We start from the raw sequence: 19,954 nt of genomic DNA, 5'->3' as shown, positions 1-19,954 counted from the left end.
GGTGAGCTAACCCCTATCCCCAAGGGCTGAGTTTAGCCCCACCGTCAGCACCTTGCTTAAACTAACGGAAAGGTGGCGCTGCACGGGTAACACGCCCCAGGCACCGGGAGGTGGGGCAGCGAGCACCGGCTCCACCTCCGACCTGGGGTCCAAGCTCGTGGAAGCAGCCGGGGGCGGGTCTTCTTGCGTCTCATTACCAGTAGGCGGAAGTGCGGGGTCGGAAGTTGCGCGATCAGACAGCGCCGACTCTGAGCTGCGCGCAGGCTCTGTGGAGGTGCCCGGGTGCTGTTATGGCTTCTAGTGGGATGGCAGTGAGCGCCTCCGGCTCGGCCAACGAGGCCCCCGAGGTTCCAGACAACGTGGGAGACTGGCTCCGCGGCGTCTATCGCTTCGCCACCGATCGGAACGATTTCCGGAGGTAACCGAGGCTGGCCCCTCTCTGATCCTCATAAACTTGTATTTCCCTTCCTAGTGAGGCTGGCAATCCTAGGTGGTTTTTTTGTTTTTGTTTTTTAACCACATTGACAACATAATGGTTTCGTGGTAACTTTCTGTGTTTTGCTGAGGCCGTAGGCTCGTAAAATGCATTGATGTCAAAAATATCTGTCACGTGCTTCTCAAGGTATCTAGAATGTCGACCTGGGCTGTAGCGATGGTTCAGCGGGTGGAAGCGTTTGCCGCCAAGCTTGAGGACTTGAGTTAGATCCCTGGTACCCGCAAGGTGGAGGGAGATAACCAACTCCTGCGGTTGTACTCTGATCTCCACACTTGCACTGTGTCAACATGCAGTATCACACACATACAATTTAATGATTTTTTTTTTTTGATTTTCGAGACAAGGTTTCTCTGTAGCTTTGGCTGAATGTATTATTTTTAAAAAGTCACCCTGAGCCGGGCGGTGGTGGCGCACGCCTTTAATCCCAGCACCCAGGAGGCAGAGGCAAGCGGATCTCTGGGAGTTCGAGACCAGCCTGGTCTACAAGAGCTAGTTCCAGGACAGGAACCAAAGCCACAGAGAAACCCTGTCTCGAAAAACCAAAAAAAAAAAAAAAAAAGTCACCCTGACCTAGGAGGCAGGGAAGAGATGCCAAGGCATAAATCGGAATTTTATGTTAGAGTGTTAAGTTGGCCTTTGCTTGTGTTAGGAATAGATATATCTCCAAATTCTCACGTGCATATTGTGCGACATAGTGTTGATCAAAACCTCCAGATGGTGGTGTTGACGTAAACTTCCCATGGTATGTTATTAGCTCCATCAAACTCAGTGACCTCAGGGTTAATGAAATATATTTTCTACTCAGGAACTTGATCCTCAATTTGGGACTCTTTGCTGCGGGAGTTTGGCTGGCCAGGAACTTGAGTGACATTGATTTGATGGCACCTCAGCCAGGGGTGTAGCCAAGTAAGCACTTAATTTTCTGTCTCTGCATATTCCAGCTCTGAAAGACAGCAGTTCTGTTGAGCTATTCACAGAAAGTAGGAGAGACTTGGTGTAAATCATCACTCTTGGATTTCTAGGTGAAAGCAGTTTCCTTTTTGTTTTCCAATTTCTAATACCACCTGTTATCTGGTTGCAGAGAATGGAATTCCTGTGTACTCAAACTTCCCAAGACAGCCTACTGTCTAGGACCACCACATGATACTACCCCCATGGCAGCTGAACCTCCGCCCCCTGGGCAGCCCCCAGCTTCAGCTCAGATGTTGACTGCACAGCTGTGTGTGCATCCCTACATTTCTGCCCTTGTCCCGAGGAGTAGTCATGGTTCTTAAAACAGATTTCAAATAAAGCCTGCACACAAAGACGTTTTAATCTTTTAATAAGAAACTTATTTCAAAACCACGGTGTAAAAAGTCATTTTACAAAAACCAAAAAAAAAACAAAACAACAAAACAAAACATGATTTGTGTTTCACACTCAAGAGACAGCAGTGAGCCCCAAACATGAATTGTAATGGAGATGTTTGTCTCATTTAAAAAAGAGAATAGAAAAAAAAAATTGAAAGGGAACCTCCTGCTCCACAGTGATAAAGCTGAACTGCACAGCTGATTCTCGAGGAGTTACTGCTGGTGAGCATTCCTGGGGAAGAAGCCATTAGGTGTTGTTGGGCATTTTAGTTCACCAGGTGGGTTTTCCAGGAACCAGGGAGGCACTGTTTTTGGAATAGAGTGAGATTTGGTGGCAGAAGAGAGCACTGATGTGTGGGTGGAGTCAGCTTGTTAGTGGGCACAAGGAAGCAACTTCCTACCCCAGGCTTACGCTAGTGCCACTGTCTGTGTTCTGTGGAGAGACGCCTGTGGCCGTGGGACAAGGTGGTGCTAAAAGTAGGCTCTCCAGAGTCTCATTTAGTCAAATTTACTGGCATTAAAAAAAAAATACTGCTTTTTTGTGCAAAGGCCCCTTTGGAACTGGTCTTGGGTTACAGGGCACGAATGAGAAGGGCCAGTGTAACTGGGCCACAGCTACATGACGATGACAGAGTTACTGCTGGCTGCTTTCCAGAAACTCATGATGTGACTTCCAAACACCCACCGAAAGAAAGCGGGGGGAAAAGCTTTTTTTATTTTGGAGGCAGGGTATCTGCAGCCTAGGCTGGCCTCAGTTGAAGATGGTCTTGAACTCCTTATCTTGTTGCCCCCACAGTTGGGAGTCCAAGTGTGCTCTACCATGCCTGGGATCAAACTCTGAGCCTTAGGCTTGCTAGGTAAGCACTGCACTGACTAAGCCATGTATGATTCGGGCTGGGGATACCATTTTCTTGTGAATGAAGAACCTGTGTGATGTGATGCGGGCCAGCAGAAACTGTGAGTAAATTCAGGCCTAGAATTGGCTTCACATGAATCAAGATCCTAGAGTTTTTTCTGAGTCACAGATACTCTGAAGTCTGTTTTAGAAACTATTAAGAGACTGGGCTTCATGGCACATACTTAATCCCAGAGGCATGTGGATCTCTGAGGCCAGCCTCGTCTAAATTCCAGGCTAACCAGGGCTACACAGTGAGACCATGCCTTGAAAAGGGGGGGGGGGGGCCGCAGGGTCATGACTATGAATACATGGATAAGGCTTGGATTTGAAGCCATTACTTCCAAAGGCCCATAAAGTGACTAGGAAGCAGCTTTGTAAGCTGTATTATAGATGCAGAACCCCACATGACCACAGCTAAGCTAGGAAATAGCAGCCTGGTTTTGTTGTTTTGAAGAATAAAACCTTAAAGTGTGCTATATGATCCTATAGCTGAGTAGTCTAGTTAGTTAAAAAAAAAAATCTATTTTGAAAATCAGAATCTAGATAGAATTAAGACATAGCTTTTAAAAATATAGTTTTTTTTTCATTCCAAATTTAAGATATAATCTCAAGTAACTTTACTCTTGCTTTTTGAAGTCATAATGCTGGTTTGGCAGTTTGTTTGAACTGGTTTACGTGACCTGGAACCCATTGTCTTAGGCATGCTAGCTAAGTGCCGTAGCAGTGAGCTATTTCGTCAGCAGCTGTTGTATTTTAAAAGAAACATGCCAGCATAAGTATGGACAGAGTTAGCAAAAGTGACCGCTTGCCCATAGCTACTAAGCTGTGGTGTGGTTAGAGCCATGTGTGAGTTGACAAGTAAATGGCGGTTAAAGGATAATCCTGGACTGAGAGCAGACAGGAATGTGGAAGAGATGACATGCACAACCCTGAGAAGGAGTTTTACCACCACTCTTAGCTGGTAAAAACCAATTGACCCTGGAAAATTTCACCCCAAAGATGCACTCTTTACCTAATTAGTCCCAGTTAGGAACTGAGCTGAGAGACCCAGTACCAAATGCGCTTTGAATGGCGAGCCTGTCAACACCGTTGGGGAAGTCTCACGAGCTCAGCGGAAACCCTTGGGCTGGAGTGAAAGACAGGCTGTGAACAGCCCGAGTCTTGCTAACCTTCCAGTCACTTAGCACCATCACAGCTGCATCTGCTCAGGAAGTCCTGAGAGTGGTGGTGTCAGGGACATCATTTTTGCATCACTCACTCTGCATATTACACAGTGTACTGGTTTGTTGTACAATCTAAAGGTTCACATGTGGGGGGATTGTTTCCTACACTGCTTCCTGATGGTTTGTGCAGAAGGACTCCAGAATTGTTGAAGATTCCACTGCCATTGATTGCCTAACTTCTGATCATTTGGCTCTCCCAACTAGCTGGAAACCCTTCCACACATAAGCTGCAACCCCAGATAGGGATGTGGTACACATTCAGGAAAGGGTCACTTTCCAGAAAAGGTCAGCATTAATGTTCAGCATATACAAGAGGCAATGAACATCAGTAATGTATGTTGGCTGTCTTGAAAGACAGCTATCTGATGGAAGATTATAAATACAATTATGGACACTGGAACTCAAGAACTTGCTGGTAAGGACAATTTGCATTCATACACAGGAGATAACAATGTTCTATAAAATCTGATAGCACATACCCTTTAAACACTACAGATCCACCTGCCACTTGACATAACAAAAAGGAACCCTTCCCCTTAACTTTTCAATCTCATGCAAACTGTAATTAAGAACAAGGCACCAAATTTTATGAATTGTATAAAATTAGTTCACAAAGCTTTATCAGTAAAACAAATGCCCCCCCGCCCCCGCCACCATGTTTTCATTCTGCACTACTGTCGACCTCTCAGCACTCCGGAGCACTGCCAGCCAGCCCACCGCATTGGTTTGTCCCCTGAATGTGGATGAAGCTGAAGGCATAACCAGAGCAGGGGGACTCACACGACCATGGACTCTAGAAGCCTTGCCATCGTGAACAAAAATAAACTCTGCTATCGAGTCCATAGGACACACGAACACTTCTACAGTTTACAGCTTTATTCATGGCATTTTTAGAGACATCTAGAAGTTCTTTACCATGTGGCACTGCCCTCCCATTTCAGCCAGAGGGGCTGGTTAAAGCTGGTAAAGCGGGCAAGAGCTCTGCCTGCCGTTTGATGAGAGCTGCAGTTTCTGGCTGCCACGGGTATCCCTGCTACTTCTGCACTAGCATGGGTGCTGTTCTTAGAGGCAACCACAAGCATGAGGGCCAGGCTAGACTGAGGTAAGAAATCATTTTTGAGGGCTGGGGTGTATTCATCTTGGCTGGCTACAGTGGTAAGTAAACACACCAGCCGATTACAAAGGGTTCAGAGAGAGAGAGAGAGACTGCTGCTGGCAGAGCAGCACCTGGCATTTGGCCTGGGACCAGCTAGTCAAAGTCTATCTGTTCTCTTCAGAATGTTTCAGTGTGATGCCACTGCAGGCAGCAGAGAGAGCACAGCACAGCACAGCAGCCCAGACAGTGCACAGTGCTTCTACAACAGATTCATGCTACTGCTCCTGCTGCCTGAAGTGCTGTCTGTGGTTGCGGTGGCACCTTGATGAGGGTGGCTCAGTGGAGACAGCTAGTTTTAGTTAGAACTCATTTTAACTCATTAATCTCATATATGGGTGTTCAGGTCAGCTAAACATAAAGTCCCCATTCTGCTTACTGGTCTTGCTGATAGTTGATATAAAACTTTTTTTTAAAATTGAATTAGAACCTTCTAATTTTCCTTTAAGTGTTTATACTGATTAATGTTTTCCCCTCTAAACAGTCAGATCTGTATTCTCTGCCTGCAAGTTCTCTTTCTGGAACAAATAACACAGGGTTTAAGATGAGGTGCAATCCAGTCTTGTTTCCTTTTTTACTCCCAATAGTTTGTTATTTTCATTTTTCAGACAAGGTCTCACAATGTAGCCTCAAACTCATAATCCTCTTGCCTCACCCAAGCAAGTGCCATCCTTCCAGGGGTGTACCAGCACACCGAGCTTTGTTTTTGAATGGGCTTTGCTACCATGGTAACAAATCACTATCATGTACCTTGGTAATGTGGACCTCAGGGTACAGCTTTCTATCAGAACCTCAGGCAGCGTGGACAACTGGGACACTTTAAAACAGTGTCCTGGAGAGGAGGAGGCCGTGCAAAGCTCACAAAAAAGCCTGCAGTAGACAGTAAAAACCAAACAGCACAAAAATGCCATACATTATCGCTTCCAAATAAAAGCTAATACAGAAACCTCACAGTGTTGTAAAAAAGCAAGTTTAAATCTAGCCACCATCCCTGTCAGGGAGCTGTTTTCTGTCTGATTTCTTCCATGTCTCAGTGATGTCTGGCAGGCCTACAAGAGGTCATCTCCAATGAGGGCAGCAGTAAATACTACGGTGTGCCTGGGAAATGGAACAGTGCCTCCTTTAGCCTCACTGTCTCTGTGCCCCACCCCTTCAACTCCCTTCAAGTGACAACTGTACTACATTAACACACGCTACTTATTCACAGGAGAGGCTGTGGGTACTGCACAGGTCACTGCAGAGAGAATGAGAGTTTACTGTACTTCTGTCTGGGCATTTGACTCCATTTAGAAATGGAGCAAATTTTAAAGATGTGTTTTTACTAATAGCAGAGTAAAAGACAAAGAGTCTCTCTCCTTCATGGACTGAGGGCAGGAGAGAATGGGTAGCAGAGTGGGAAGAGAACATGAAAGGCCACAGCCAAGAGCTGGACACACGGTCAGTTCCTAGGGAAGCGAAAGCTCCAAACCTTGTGAGCACCAATGGTGTAGGTGCAGGAGAGAAGCTACATAGCACACAAGGTGAGACCCTAGGGCAGCAGGCACTGGGACAATCCCCACTCGCCTTCCCAAATTCTGAGAAGGCTTCTGACCACTGACCCAAACCACGAGCTGGTTCCAGACCTGAGCCAGGGTCCTGCTACAGGACTGGAGGAGTCAGGAGTGTCCGGCTTAACATGCGCAGACCGACCATGCGCTGGTCTGTGCCTCCTATGACTGCCTCTTCAAAGGGAAAGGGCTGCTAGGCCCCGTCTCCCAGTCAGTGCGAGCGAGATGACGGCAGCTCAGGAGAAGCCTAGCTCTCAAAAGCCTTCCTATTTGGCACAGGGAGATCTGCTCCATGCCCCTCACTCCCTTGATGGTCACCTCTTCTATGAGATAAATCCTGTGGCGTTACCTTCCACTTTGGAACCAATCTTTCCCACCAGCTGCCAGCCCTGGGCCCCTCCTCATGTGCTCTGTGAAGTGCTGCAGAAAGATCCTGATTAGTAGGGGGCTCATGACAGAGAGAAGACAGACATGGCTGCTCTCCTGGCTGGGCGATCACTTGCCCACCCCCCTCCAGGTCCTTCAATTATCCAGAAGCAACTGACAAAAGAATCTTCATAGAAGTTACTCCTTTAGATTTGTTTTATGAAAGGAGGGAATTTTCAAATGTTTTCAAAAGTGACTACCAATTTTTTGACAGGACAGGAATCACCTGGCATTCTCTCCTTTAGGCCTAGAGAGGCAAGCCCAGTGATCTGTTACTGTGCAAGCCTTATTACCCATGAGGAAAAAGGTAAGGGCATTTTAATGCATGCCTCCCAGTCAGGGGAGCGTGTATGTTCTGCCTTCGTCCTTGCTGCTGGACTGCACCTGAGCTCGGAGTTGGGTTTCTGAGAGTCTTGCACTGCCCTGAACTGTTCTTCGAGTGTAAAAAAGGATGTAGGCCTGGGTTTTGCACACGTCCTCGACACTGCATACATCCAGCTTTGAGTCATTGCAGTGGACCCAAAAACCTAGGAAACCAAAAGAGAAAGAGAAAATGACAAGCTAGTTTACATCTCTAGACAGTTGCTGCCAGGAGATGGGGAGAGAATGCGGGGGACAGAGCCACCTTCTGATTACTGGTGAGGAGGCAGGGTCACCCCACTATCACCAAAAAGACTCTTGTCTTCGGTACTGATGGACCAATTTTGTCCTTGTTTCCTTATCTTTTTTTATTGTCTCCACAGTGTCCCAAATGTCCTCAGAGTCATTTGAGTGGGACTAGAGATTTGTAACATATCACCGTGAAGTTAAAAAGCCCCATTCTTTTTGCATGACCAAGAAGGAAGCTGAGGTCTGCAGAAATTCCATCAGTAATTAATACTACTGATGATACTGTACTAACCTCCAGCGCTAGATCTAAGTACTTAGATATGGTTAGTTCTGTTCATTCCTAAGCATAACCTTATATCCTTACCAAACCCCCAACTTTCATTAAGCTTCTCACTGAATCTTAATGTATCTAATTTGTCCCTAGCTGACCCAGGGGGATGGAAATAATGCAAAGCAATACAGTGTGAACAAACCAACCCTTTTCCACGTCCCCGACCCTACAGAGTAAAGCGCACGCACCTCCCTCTGTGTTGTAGCAATAGGCTGTGTAGTGTCCTGAGCCAAACCCTTTCCCGTGATGCATGACCACTGCGGAGAGATCATAGGCAAAGGTCTCTTTGTCAAGAGAGGAGAGCATGTCCCTGCAGCAGTAAGGTTCCATGGTTAATACCTGGTCAAAGACGACATGGACCCCAATCTTCTCACGATGATTACGGCCAGACCACCTATAACATGGAATGAATTTCTTACTCATTAAACTAGTTAAACAAGAAGCTAGGAAAATAACTTTTGTTTCTCCTTTTGCCCCCCCCCCCCCACTAATCCATGTTCATATCTGCTGTGACAGTTCCATGGAGTATTTGAACCTACAAACCCCTGAAGAACGGTTCAGAGCTGGGTAACGGTGGCACACACCTTTAATCCCAACACTTGGGAGGCAGAGGTGGTAGGATCTCTGTGACTTTGAGGCCAGCCTGATCTACAGAGTGAGTTCTAGGACAGGCTCCAAAGCTACAGAGAAGCCCTGTTTTGAAAAAAACCTAAGAAAGAAACAGTTGATGCATGGCCTTTGTATAGTCTGTTACTTGCCCCTTTCATTGTTATTTTAAACTGAATCCTTGGGATGAATCTGTGTAAGCCCAAACAAGGCTAGGAGAGGATTGGCAGACACTGGGTGCAAGCTAGAAATGAAACAAGGCAAGAGGGCTGAACCCCAGGCTGCTGGCTCCAACATCAGCTTTTCTTACTGGACAAGAACCATTGACTCTCCACAGCAATTGCAAGGTGCCACAGAAACAGGCTTCTCCTTCTCATACCAAAAAAAAAGACACCTGTCCTTCCCAAGCCCTCGAGGCAGCTCATCCAAAAGCTCACCTGAATCTTTTAAGGTGCAGCCGGAGGACCTGAGGTAGTCTGTAGATCATTAACTGCTTTCTGGCTTCACTCAGAACAAGGGGTTTGGGGTTAGATTTTCGTCGTTTGCCTATATGGTTTGGAAAGGTATAAGACATAGGAAGTGAGGAGCATCAACCACAGTCACTGGCCACTCAATAGACTTTCTCCTTAGTTTTATTTATGGTAGTAATGTGACACATCCCAAATATGTCTGCATTTCCCAGCTTCACAGGCCCAAATGCAGTGGCTCTGAAGTTGTGGCTAAGATGAAAAGGGTGATGGGACCCTGAGTTAACTTTGAGGATAGGAGCTTTAAACCCCGATAGTGAAACAATAGGATCCTGCATTCCTTGATGTCTGTGCAGCCACATGTTAGCCTTGGGATGTCCTCCAGATTCTTTTATATGACAGTCACTGTTATTGGGCTTTTAAAAGCAGCCAAACCTGATCCTGATACATCTGCTTTTAAATTTTTGCCACCAGCAGCTTCCAGAGGTGATATGGGTGCTGGGTAGTATATTTCAGGTGTCATGACTTTCTTGGAATACAATAGACGGCTGCTACCACAGTGAACACAGAGTTGAACACCAGGGTTCTATGCTTTTACATCCCTATCACTTAAATTATCATTCACTTTATGTTTAAAGAGCTTTTTCTTTTCACAGACAGGCCTAGCTGAACTTCCTCCTTATAATTAAACTCTGAGCCTCAGCTCCCTCACGAGGAGGTATATTTTTTGAATGTTACATATATTTAACGCTTAAAAAAGATGATAAATTATCATTACTAAAGGACAGAATATGAAAGCAGTTTTTTTCCCAACATGTTTTGTTTATGTTATACATAAACTTTAAAAAAAATAAACTTTGGTAGTTGTGATGGCTAATTTTAGTTGTCACCTTGATACACCTGGAAAGAGGGGTCCTAATTGAAGAACTGGTTACATCAGATTGGCCTGTGAGCATGTATGTGTGGGATTTCCTTGATTGTAGATGGACATAGGAGAGTATAGCCCACTGTGGGTGCACTACTGATGGGCAACTGGGCCTAGATGGCATAAGAAAGGTAGCTGATTGGAGCTTGGAAGAAAGCCAGGAAGTAGCTTTCCCCCAGGGTTTCTGCTCCAAACTCTTACCTTGAGTTCCTTCCTTGACTCCCCTTGATGAACCGCATATAACCTATAGGCTAAAATAAACCCTTTCCTCCCCAAGTTGCTGTTGATAATGTTGTTTATCACAGCAACAGAAAGCTAACTAGGGCAGTAGTTCTGTGTTTTTATGCCACAGATTTAAAATATATTTCTCTTTCTTTGTCTCTCACACCCCGTACCCTCTTAGCCTCCCTGTTCTGGCAACTTACTCTATAGACCAGGCTGGCCTCAAACTCAAAGATCCGCCTGAATGCTGGGGTTAAATGCATGTGCCACCATTGCCTGGCTGAAATGTGTTTCTTTCTCTTTTTTTAGAGTTATTTATTATATATACAGTGTTCTATTTGCATGTATGCCTGTATGCCAAGAGAGGGCATACAGATCTCATTATAGTTGGTTGTGAGCCACCATGTGGGTTCTGGGAATTGAACTCCAGACCGCTGGAAGAGCAGCCATTTCTCCAGCCCCTGAAGTGTGTTTCTTATAGACAAGGTGGGAAGGTAGCCAGCTTCATCTGGTCCAGTGGTTCCCAACCTCTGGGTGATGACCCCAAAGGGGTCAAATGATCCTTTTGTCACAGGGGTTGCCAAAGACCATTGGAAAACACAGGTGTTTACATTATAATAGCAAAATTACAGTTATGAGGTAGAAATGAAAATAATTTTATTGGTGGGGTCACCACAATATGAGGAGCTGTATTAAAAGGTTGCAGCGTTATGAAGGTTGAGAACCACTGGTCTAAACCAAAAGAACAAATGCTGACTCTAATTTTGTTTCTAAACTATAGACTTGTGAGTGAAATGGAGCCTTAAATCCTTAGAAAATAGACAATGCGAATAAAACCTTCTGTGTTTCAACTGGAGACCTCTGTAAGCACTTTACTGATCACTTAGAGGTGGTCCAGCTGCTTGTCTCTAAGCTGTTGCTCTCAGGGCTCAGAGTAGAAAGCATGGCATCTGATTTCAAGTCCTGTTTGTGGCACTTGTGAAAACAGCCCTCTGTGACAACAAGGCATGAAGGGAGGGCTAGCTGCTCAGGGCAGACTGCAGCAGAGTGCATGTGTTGCTACAGAACTTTGACCAGCCATGCAGTCATGACATGTGGAATATGCAAAGAAGCACCCAGAGAAGGGCTTTGCCCAACTTTTCCACTCCTGCTCATCAGCCTTTGAGGACTAGCTGGCAGTGACCACAGTCCACAGCAGAGGGAGTACATGAGCTAAGATGAAAACGAGGTGGACTGTCTGTTTCCCTCAATGAAAGTTCACACAGAGAAGAAATTGCTGACCCAGCTGAGATGGACCAGCTCTGTCTCCGTTTAGTTAAGACAAGACACAGAGAGGAAGAAGAGAGACATTCCTTAAGTTTCACAAGCACCACACCAATGCAGTTTATGCCTGCTGGGCCTTTTTTCTGCATTAGCAGGGCATAGAGCATAGAGAAGGCCTGACTAATCCAGAAAAAAAAAATTACTTCCTGAAAAAAACTGAGTATTTCCTACCTAATCTGTCACATCCAAAAATGATACAAAGTTGTTAATGCCCCTCTGTTTCTTACAGGTAAAAAGCTTTGGCCAGGTGTGGTGGTCCATGCCTTTGATCCCAGCACTCAGGAGGCAGAGGAAGGCAGATCTCTGAGTTTGAGGCCAGCCTAATCTACATAGTGGAGTTCCAGGACAGCCAGGGCTATACAATAGAGAAACCCAGTATTAAACAAACAAAGAAACAAAGCAAAAACATAGAAAATGCCCCCCCAAACCCAGCATATACTCCAAACAATTAATATAAAGTAATAAACTGATACCAGGTCATTGTGTGAGAGCCAAAGTTACATTTTAAATTTTAATTACTATGCCTAAGAGATCCTCGAAATAAAAAATGCCTCTGGTCTGCAAGCCCCTTGCTCAAGGACAGACAGTTCCTTAAACACTGGGGGCTGTTGTTCATGGGAGACGACAACACTTGTTCTTCATTCCCCTTGTTTGACCTGTCTGCACCGGATGTGCTTGGTAACATGGGGGGCAGGGGTTCGCAGGCAGGAAATATGTCAGTATATATGCTTGCCCCTGATTGGACCTGATGGGGAATGCCATGAATTGTGAGTTTTCCTTCTTAAGCCACTGCAAACTGTGATTCTTGGCTGTTTCCCAGGAACCTGGTTATGGATTTGGCCAGAGCCCACCCACCTGGCCATTACTTAATTAAAAATTGCTTCAAATTTGGCTTTAAACTGTGGTAGTGGTCTTATTCTCAATTGGTGGGATTAACAATTGTGTTAATACATAAATTACATAACTTTGTATTTTTCATTTCTAAATCTTTATTAGGTCATAAAATCCGACACCAGGGTTGGAGACATTGCTCAGCATCAGAGTACTGGCTGCTTCTGCAAGACAACTCAGGTCTGGTTCCCAAGGCCCACATGGCTGCTCAAAGCCAGTTCTAGCAGATTTGAAGCCCTCTTCTGACTTCAAATGGTCACATGGTGCATAGGGAAATACACACATAAAAACAAGCCAATCTTTAAATACCATCACCAGACACAAGCACCCATACATTTGCAGTGCACGTCTATCTATGCATGCTGGGCCAGCAGAAGCACTAGGTGTGAATATAATGACAGAGAAGGACCTGCACATGTCCATGTAACCACACAGAAATTTAAATTAAACCAATGACACAGACTCAGTACAAAAACATACTTTTTTATCCTACAGCACTCAAATGGGGTATGCCACCTGAATTTAGGCTAAATAAGAACTATCAGACTACATGTGTGAGCCTGGGACCCCACAGTATTATGAAGCTAAGTACTAATGCTCCCACAGCCTGTTTCAGAAACCACATTCATACACTTATCAGTCAGAAGGGTCAAAGGAGGCACAATTCTTATCTTAGGCCATTGTTTTCAGTGTTAAAGTGTGTGTACATAGGTGTGTGTGCTATGGCAATCTGTTCTCTCTAGCTACCTCTCTGGGTTCTAAGGACTGAATTTCAGGTCACCAGACTTGTGTAAAAGAACCTTTACTCACTGGGCCATCTCACTGGCCCAGGTCTGTTTTTAATATGTAAAGTCCATCTTAGTTTTTTATAGAGACATAAAAATATCTTTAAAAGATGGTTTAGACCCACTTAGTGTCTCCACATTTCTTTTGATTAAAGGGTCAAAAGCAGCTCCTTAGATTGTATTCCAGTTGCAATCCCCGCCCTCTCCATGCAGCACTCACTGTTACACTGGTCACAAGCGTAGATTCTTCCCTCCAGGGCCTCTGTCTCGGTAAACTTGGCCAGCATCTCAGTGAGCAGGCACTCTGTCTGATTCAAAGGGACAAACCCCTTTTCTATGCAGTGGTAGCGTTCAGGGAATTCCAGGGACAGATCCCAAAAGGGCTCAATGGTATTGGATTTATAATTGCATGATACACATGTAACCTAGAATGACAAGATTGGTTTGCAGATTATATAGTTTCCATGCTTCCCACATACAATTTTGCTTGTTGTAAAGAAGACATAAAATCACCAACCACTTCTCCCAAAAAGGTTAATAAGAACTTAAATAACTGTAGTAAAAGCATCGGGACATATTGTGCACAGCTGCATTTCTAACCATGCTGTAACTGAGGAGCCACAGGGCACCCCTGCTTTTCCCCTTCTCTCCCAATGAATGCTGCCTCAGTGGAGACAGCAAGTTACCTCGGAGGCATTCGTTGGGCTAAGAGAACTGGCAGGCCACTGTCTGCTTTGTGAACCCACAAATTCTTCTCACTTGGTCCTTCCAGGGAGCAAATTTACCTCTTCTACCTTCCTTCCTTCCCTTTCTCCCATACTCCCCTCATTCTTATTTTCCTTTAACAGAAAATCTCACTAGAACTCATTATATAGCCCAGCTGGCCTTGAATTCTGGTTTCTCTTACTTCAGCCTCTCAAGTGCTGCGGTGGTGACTACCCATTTCCTACAATGTCCCATCTGCTGCACCTCAGAATGCTGTGGTCAGACTTGCTCTTATACCATAATATTCCCAGATGCCATTTCACATGCAGAAAGGAAGGAGAAAGCCCTCCGTTTCCCTTCCTAGACTACTCATCATACTTCCCAAAATCTTAACAAGTGAGGCACAAGACCTCTGTAACTCAGTGGAGAGGCTTTACCCAATTCTCCTTACGTTGTCCACCCTTTATTTTTAAAAATCTATAATAATTCTTTTTGTGCATATTTTTATTAGGCCTGGGAATCTTTGCTTAAGTCTTGACATGGTCTTGATCCTGAAAATGAAAGATAATAAGGACATGAAGTCTATAATCCAGCACTGAGAGATGGAGTCAGGAGGACCAGAAGTTTAATAACCTCAGCTGCATAGTTAAAACACACTGAGCTACTGGGGACCATATATTTGGGGTGGTTATGGGCAGCGGGAAGGAGGCTTACTTGGCCTTTGGCATAGTTCCAATTACTACTTAAAAGGAAAGGCTCTTTCAAACGACTTTGGAAACAGTTTTCTACACAAATTGTTCAGTTTTATAAACTGGACTAAAGATCAAGACATACAGAACCTCAAATTCACCTTCATCATCACCAGCATACAGTGTCAGGTACAAACAACCATTTTGAAACATGCAAAGTCTCAAAAATACTGGCTATACTAATTAGTTAGCCCAGGGATCTGGAAGCCCAACTACCACCCAAACTTCCCACCTTGCTTCAGGTAGGTACACACCTACCTGACTGAGCAGCTGCCCGTGAAATATGGTGTTCACCACCTTTAAGACCTGTTTGGTGAGCTTCCTCTGGGAGAAGGGGATGAGGATCCGGCGCGTGGAGCCCTCAGACTCAAGTTCCTGCTGCACCTTGTGCAGCAGTTCGCAGAGAAATTCCTGTGCGTCCTGCTGGTCGTAGCCACGGAAGGCGGGAATGAGGCTCCACACTGAGTGAAGCATGGCAAAGGGCGATACCAGTGCCCACTTCCCAGACCACATGACTCGGAAGAGGGTGTGCAATTCGTGGCAGAGGGAAATGTGCTTTGTACTGGGTTCCTTGTTCTGAATGAGCTCCAGGCTTCTGCTGATCGAGGCTCCACTGTTCCAGCAGAAGCCTTGAGGTTCGTATCCCTGGGCAGGGTGGCTCTTTACTGATAACTCTGCGGCAGAGCTGCTGGCTGGCCTACCAGAGAGCTGAGCCTTCCCGTTGGTTGCTTGGGGAAACAGGTGCTCAGAGGTGGAAGGGTCGAGGTTCAGGAAGCATTCCCGGAATTTCTGGAGGTGGCTAAGCACCTGGAGGATGGAGTTCATGTAGCAGGTGTTGCCCAGATTGCGTAGGCCAGTGACACCTGGGGCCACCGCCGGCTGCCGGCGCGGCTTAAGTGTAGCCGCGGGCGCGCGCCGGGAGGTAGCGAGGGTAGCAGGGCGCACGGCCACAGGCCCAGGCGCGTGCAGGAGCAGGCGCGCACTCTTCCGCGGCGGCGCGCTGGCCAACTCCTCCAGCAGTCGCCGCTTGACCTCGCGCCTCCGCCGCCGGGCCTCCTCTTTCTTGCGCTCCAGCGCCTCCTCCCGCCGCCGCTGCTCCAGCTGCGCTCGGCCCCTGGAGCTCTTCTCGAACCACAGTCGCAGCGTCTTGGCCAGCAAGCGCTGGCGCCTGTACCACAGAGCCGTGAGCATCTGTGGTTGTCCCTGAGAAGTGCGCTGCTGTGGGACCACGTCCTCGCCTGCAGCTGTAGACCGTAGCATCCGCCCACGCCTCGCGGGCTGGTCCTGCTTTTGGCCTTGCACCGCCAGGAGGGAGCTTCTCAGCAGCTTCAGGTCCCCCTCGGGGTTGTCATTGAGCACGTAATCCTTGCACAGGTAGCAGAACACGTAGAGATCCCGGACCTCCATGGCCAGCGGGTGTCCGGTCTCTTCAAAGTGTTTCAGTGCATGGTTTTCAATGTAGCGGCCGCAGGCCACGTGGGAACACTTGAGGCAGGCCCACGCAGACTCCGTGGTGGAGCACTCCAGACAGCACCACTTCTGAGGGTTTAGGATGGAGTGGTCCTGGGCGAGCCGTAACCGCCCTACATGTTTGCATCTATCCATGTTTTAGAGCAGTCGCCACTCTCTTAATCTGCCCCCCAAAAGGAAAAAAAAAAAGGCAGAATTTCAGCAAAATATTTTCCTAGAAAAAAAGGAGTTGTAATTGGCATATCTGTGCAAGACTTATTTTTAAATTCAAAATTTGTTCTTTTGAAAGCAGAAACTGATATTTCAAGTACCACCAGGAGAGAGACAAAAGTCTCCAAACCAACCCGACAACCTTAGGTCAATTTCAGTGTATTTCAAAGCAGAGGTGCAGAATCAGGAAAAGATAAGAAAAAGAAAGTCAAATGACAACTAATGAGGCAGCGCCCCAGCCTCAATTTTAGAAGCTAGCCTTTCTAAAGAGGATACATTCTGTAGAGAGAATCACAAAACTCTCACTGTCTTTACTGAAAAGTAAGTAGACAAATAAATCTGATAGGACAAGAGGTGGTGTGGCTATTGGGACAGCAGTTTTCAAGCTAACCACCCAGTCAAAACAAATAAGAAAACAGAGGCAAGCTTGCTTCCCTTTGGTTTTGATACCGACTTAATTTGTAGCCCAGGCTGGCTCAAACTGGTAGCAATCCTTCTGCCTGTGTTTTGAGATAGGGTCTCACTATGTTGCCCCGGCTGGCCTGGAACTCACAGAGATTTCCTTCTCTGTACCCCTACTTCTGGGATCACTGGTGTGCACCACTATGTCTGGCTTTTTAATATTCTTCATAAGGGAAATATAGTAGGCAATTTATCCAAGGGGATTAAGATGAACAAATATTTTTAAAATGTATTATTCTTTGGAAACCTTAAATTTTCCCAGGATTAAAAACATCCTAAAGGTGCTAAGGGGTGGTGCACACCTTTAGTCCCAGCACTCAAGAAGCAGAGGCAGGTGGATCTCTGTGAATCTGAGGTCTGCCTGGTCTACAAAGTGAGTTCCAGGACAGCTAGGGCTACACAGAGAAACCCTGTCTTGAAAAACAAAGTCCTAAAGGCAGTTATCTAAATTCTTAAAAGTTATTTATTTATGAGACAGGGTCTCACTATTATGTAGCTCTGGATGTCCAGGAATTCACTATGTAGACCAGGCTGTCCTCGAACTCACAGATCCACCTGTCTCTGCCTCCCAGTGCTAGGATTACAGGTGTGCACCACCACTGCCTGGCTAAAAGATTTTGTTTTTTGTTTTGTTTGTTTCTGTTTTTATGTTATTCTATTTTTTAACGTTGGCTGATTTACTAACTACTGATCAATGGGAAAAATGAAACATGCCAAAATAAATAAATAAGAAAAAACTCCTCAAATCAAAAAAGGAAAGTCATCTATACTATCCTAATCAAGATAATGATTTCTCTGTGAGTACTAGCTTCTACTGCATTACTTTCTAATCATTATTCATTCTTATTCTCATTATTTCCTACTGATTTATAGCTTTGCACCCGTTAAGTAACTTCTCTAGATGTGTTTGTTTATTTTGGTGAGACATAATCTCTAGAGAAGAGTTCCTGTGTTACAAGGCAAAGACCTGAGTGTTCAATTATAGCTTGACCAGTATTATCAGAATAACTTTCTCGGGGGCTGGGGATATAGCTCTGACAGAGCACATGGTTAATCCTCAACACTAGTAGGGGAAGGAATTACTCTCCCAGTTTGAAACAGTCCGAAATAAGCATTTCTGGGGCACAGACAAATCACAACACACATATTGATGAAGAGATGAAAGGGTTAGATGCTACTCAACACATGACAGTGCAAGCTGGATCTGCCCACGATATTCTCAAACCAGCTACTGGAACATAGAAGCAGCAGGAACGGCATGTTTCTGTTTCTCAAACCAGTCCTTGAGCTCCACCAGCATCAGATCTCCTCAGGCTCCCACCCACCTACTATGTCATACCTGATGAGTCGGAATCTGCAGATGGCCAAAATATCCATTTTAGACAAACTCCAGAGATAAGTCTCTCACACATAAACATTGCATTAACCCAACAAATTACGATGAAGAACTCAGAAACCGGAAAGAATTTTATTTTCCAAAGCCCTTCTCACTTGCCCAAAGGCAGAATCTCATTTCATTAGCAGCCCTCGTTGTCCTGGCACTTGTGACATAGAGCCAGAGACTGGCATGCCTCTGTCTACTGAACGCTGGGATTAAAGGTGTGCTCCACTGTACCTGGCTATTTCCTAAATTCTCCCACTCAGACCAACAGTGCCTAAAATAATAAAATATTCTCTCTCTCGTTTTCCAATACTGTAGTAACTAGTCACATGTGACCACCAAGCTCTTGAAATGTGCCTAATGGGATTAAAGGACTGAACTTTTTTTTTGGGGGGGGGGTGGCGTGGTTGAGACAAGGTTTCTCTATGTAGCTTTGGCTGTCCTGGAACTCAGCTCTGTAGACCAGGCTGGCTTTGAACTCACAGAGATCTGCCTGCCTCTGCCTCCTATGCTGGGATTAAAGATGTGTGTCACCACTGCCTGCCAGGACTCAACTTTTAATTTCATTAATTTTAATTAAGATAGTCAGGAGAAGCTGAGCATAGTGGCTCATGCCTTTAATCCCAGAACTTGGGACGCAGAGGCAGGTGGATCTCTGTGAGTTCAAAGCTAGCCTGGTCTACAGACCAAGTGCCAGCCAGGCCAGTCAGGGCTACACAGGGAGACCCTGTCGTAAACAAACAAACAAACAAACAAACAAACAAAAAACCATAACAATATAGTCTTATCTGGCTAGTGACTACAGTCTGTGATAACAGGTTTAAACACACCAGGCCCAGCCGAGTGGAGGCTTTCAGATTTATATCTTAATGACCTCTTCTTACGAGATTCTGATGCCCAGAAAATGCCCATTTTGTCCTAATGTATCTTCAGAAGTTAGCTGCCACCAAATCTGATACTGTGAAATACAGCACCTGAAGACTAATGTCTTTTAAAGTTAGCTCCTAGGCTAAAATGAACTAGAGAAACAACACAGACCACAACCCAACAACCCACACTGTCTCTGTGGAGATGATCAAGCATACCCTTTCCTGCTCAGCTTCCTTCCCCATTACAAATCTGTAGAGGTGACTCACTAAGCTGCCACATGGCAGAGTACACCATTCAGGAAAACACTAGGCCACTTTGCAGCACACCAATCACCCCAGCTAGGCAGACTAGCTTCTCAAAGGACAGCACATCTGATCTCAAAATGGAAATCTCACAAAGTAATGCGAAATAAAAACAACTACCTTATCCAATACAAGACAGAGTAGAAGGAACACAACCTCTAATAGGTGTGACTCTCCCACATGCGTTCTGACTTTATTTCAGAACAGGCCCAAACCCCACTAACAGAAAGGGAATTCTACTTTGTAATTTTCTGACATGCGCATTCTTCTCTCCATATTCTCAAAGACCACAATAATTCTAAATTTTCACTTGACACATACATCACCAGTGTGACAGGTACTCAATACTCTAAACAAACGAACCTAAGTGTGACTGGCAAAGAACGGACTGCCTCTCAGCAGCTCTGCACTGGAGTAGACCAGACACTTCATTTACAAATGCTCTGCACACCCTGGACTCAGGTGTATATGTGAAAGTAAATTCAGCAAGTATTTTTTAATCATCATAGTTTATTTACTCTCTCTCTCTCTCTTTTTTTTTTTTTTTTTTTTTT

At 45.4% G+C, this 19,954-nt stretch overlaps 2 protein-coding genes across 7 annotated transcripts in view; one reads left to right on the top strand and one right to left on the bottom strand.

Annotated features, from left to right (window-relative positions):
* Window positions 1–274: 274 nt before the first annotated feature.
* Tomm6 (translocase of outer mitochondrial membrane 6) lies at window positions 275–1,802 on the top strand. The gene is made up of 3 exons (XM_050122764.1): window positions 275–418; window positions 1,302–1,402; window positions 1,578–1,802. The coding sequence occupies exons 1-2, from the start codon at window positions 291–293 to the stop codon at window positions 1,396–1,398; spliced, it is 225 nt and encodes a 74-aa protein (XP_049978721.1). The 5' UTR covers window positions 275–290; the 3' UTR covers window positions 1,399–1,402; window positions 1,578–1,802.
* Window positions 1,801–19,954, bottom strand: part of Usp49 (ubiquitin specific peptidase 49) — a 63,793-nt gene continuing 45,639 nt past the window's right edge. For 4 of the 6 annotated variants that reach the window (XM_050122752.1, XM_050122748.1, XM_050122749.1 and 1 more), the window contains 5 exons: window positions 14,964–16,338; window positions 13,472–13,676; window positions 9,076–9,184; window positions 8,221–8,426; window positions 1,801–7,619 (listed from right to left, as the gene is read on the bottom strand). In XM_050122752.1, coding sequence (XP_049978709.1) covers window positions 7,429–7,619; window positions 8,221–8,426; window positions 9,076–9,184; window positions 13,472–13,676; window positions 14,964–16,310 — 2,058 coding nt within the window. In that variant the 5' untranslated portion in view covers window positions 16,311–16,338 and the 3' untranslated portion in view covers window positions 1,801–7,428. The remainder of the gene's footprint in view (window positions 7,620–8,220; window positions 8,427–9,075; window positions 9,185–13,471; window positions 13,677–14,963; window positions 16,339–19,954) is intronic. The other 2 variants (XM_050122753.1, XM_050122754.1) reach the window with 2 other exon arrangements.

Source organism: Alexandromys fortis, unplaced genomic scaffold (assembly GCF_014885135.2).
Source record: "Alexandromys fortis isolate MF-2015 unplaced genomic scaffold, M_Fortis_MF-2015_v1.1 scaffold_212, whole genome shotgun sequence".
NCBI classification, from domain to species: domain Eukaryota; kingdom Metazoa; phylum Chordata; class Mammalia; order Rodentia; family Cricetidae; genus Alexandromys; species Alexandromys fortis.
Note: the sequence above shows the minus strand (reverse complement) of the source record. Positions and strands in the feature narration are given on the sequence as shown.

Excerpts from the sequence above, each read along its gene's own strand:
- Tomm6 (XM_050122764.1), top strand. The coding sequence starts at position 291 with ATGGCTTCTAGTGGGATGGCAGTGAGCGCCTCCGGCTCGGCCAACGAG. Across the intron at positions 419-1,301 it reads GATCGGAACGATTTCCGGAG|GAACTTGATCCTCAATTTGG; the intron begins GTAACCGAGGCT and ends TTTTCTACTCAG.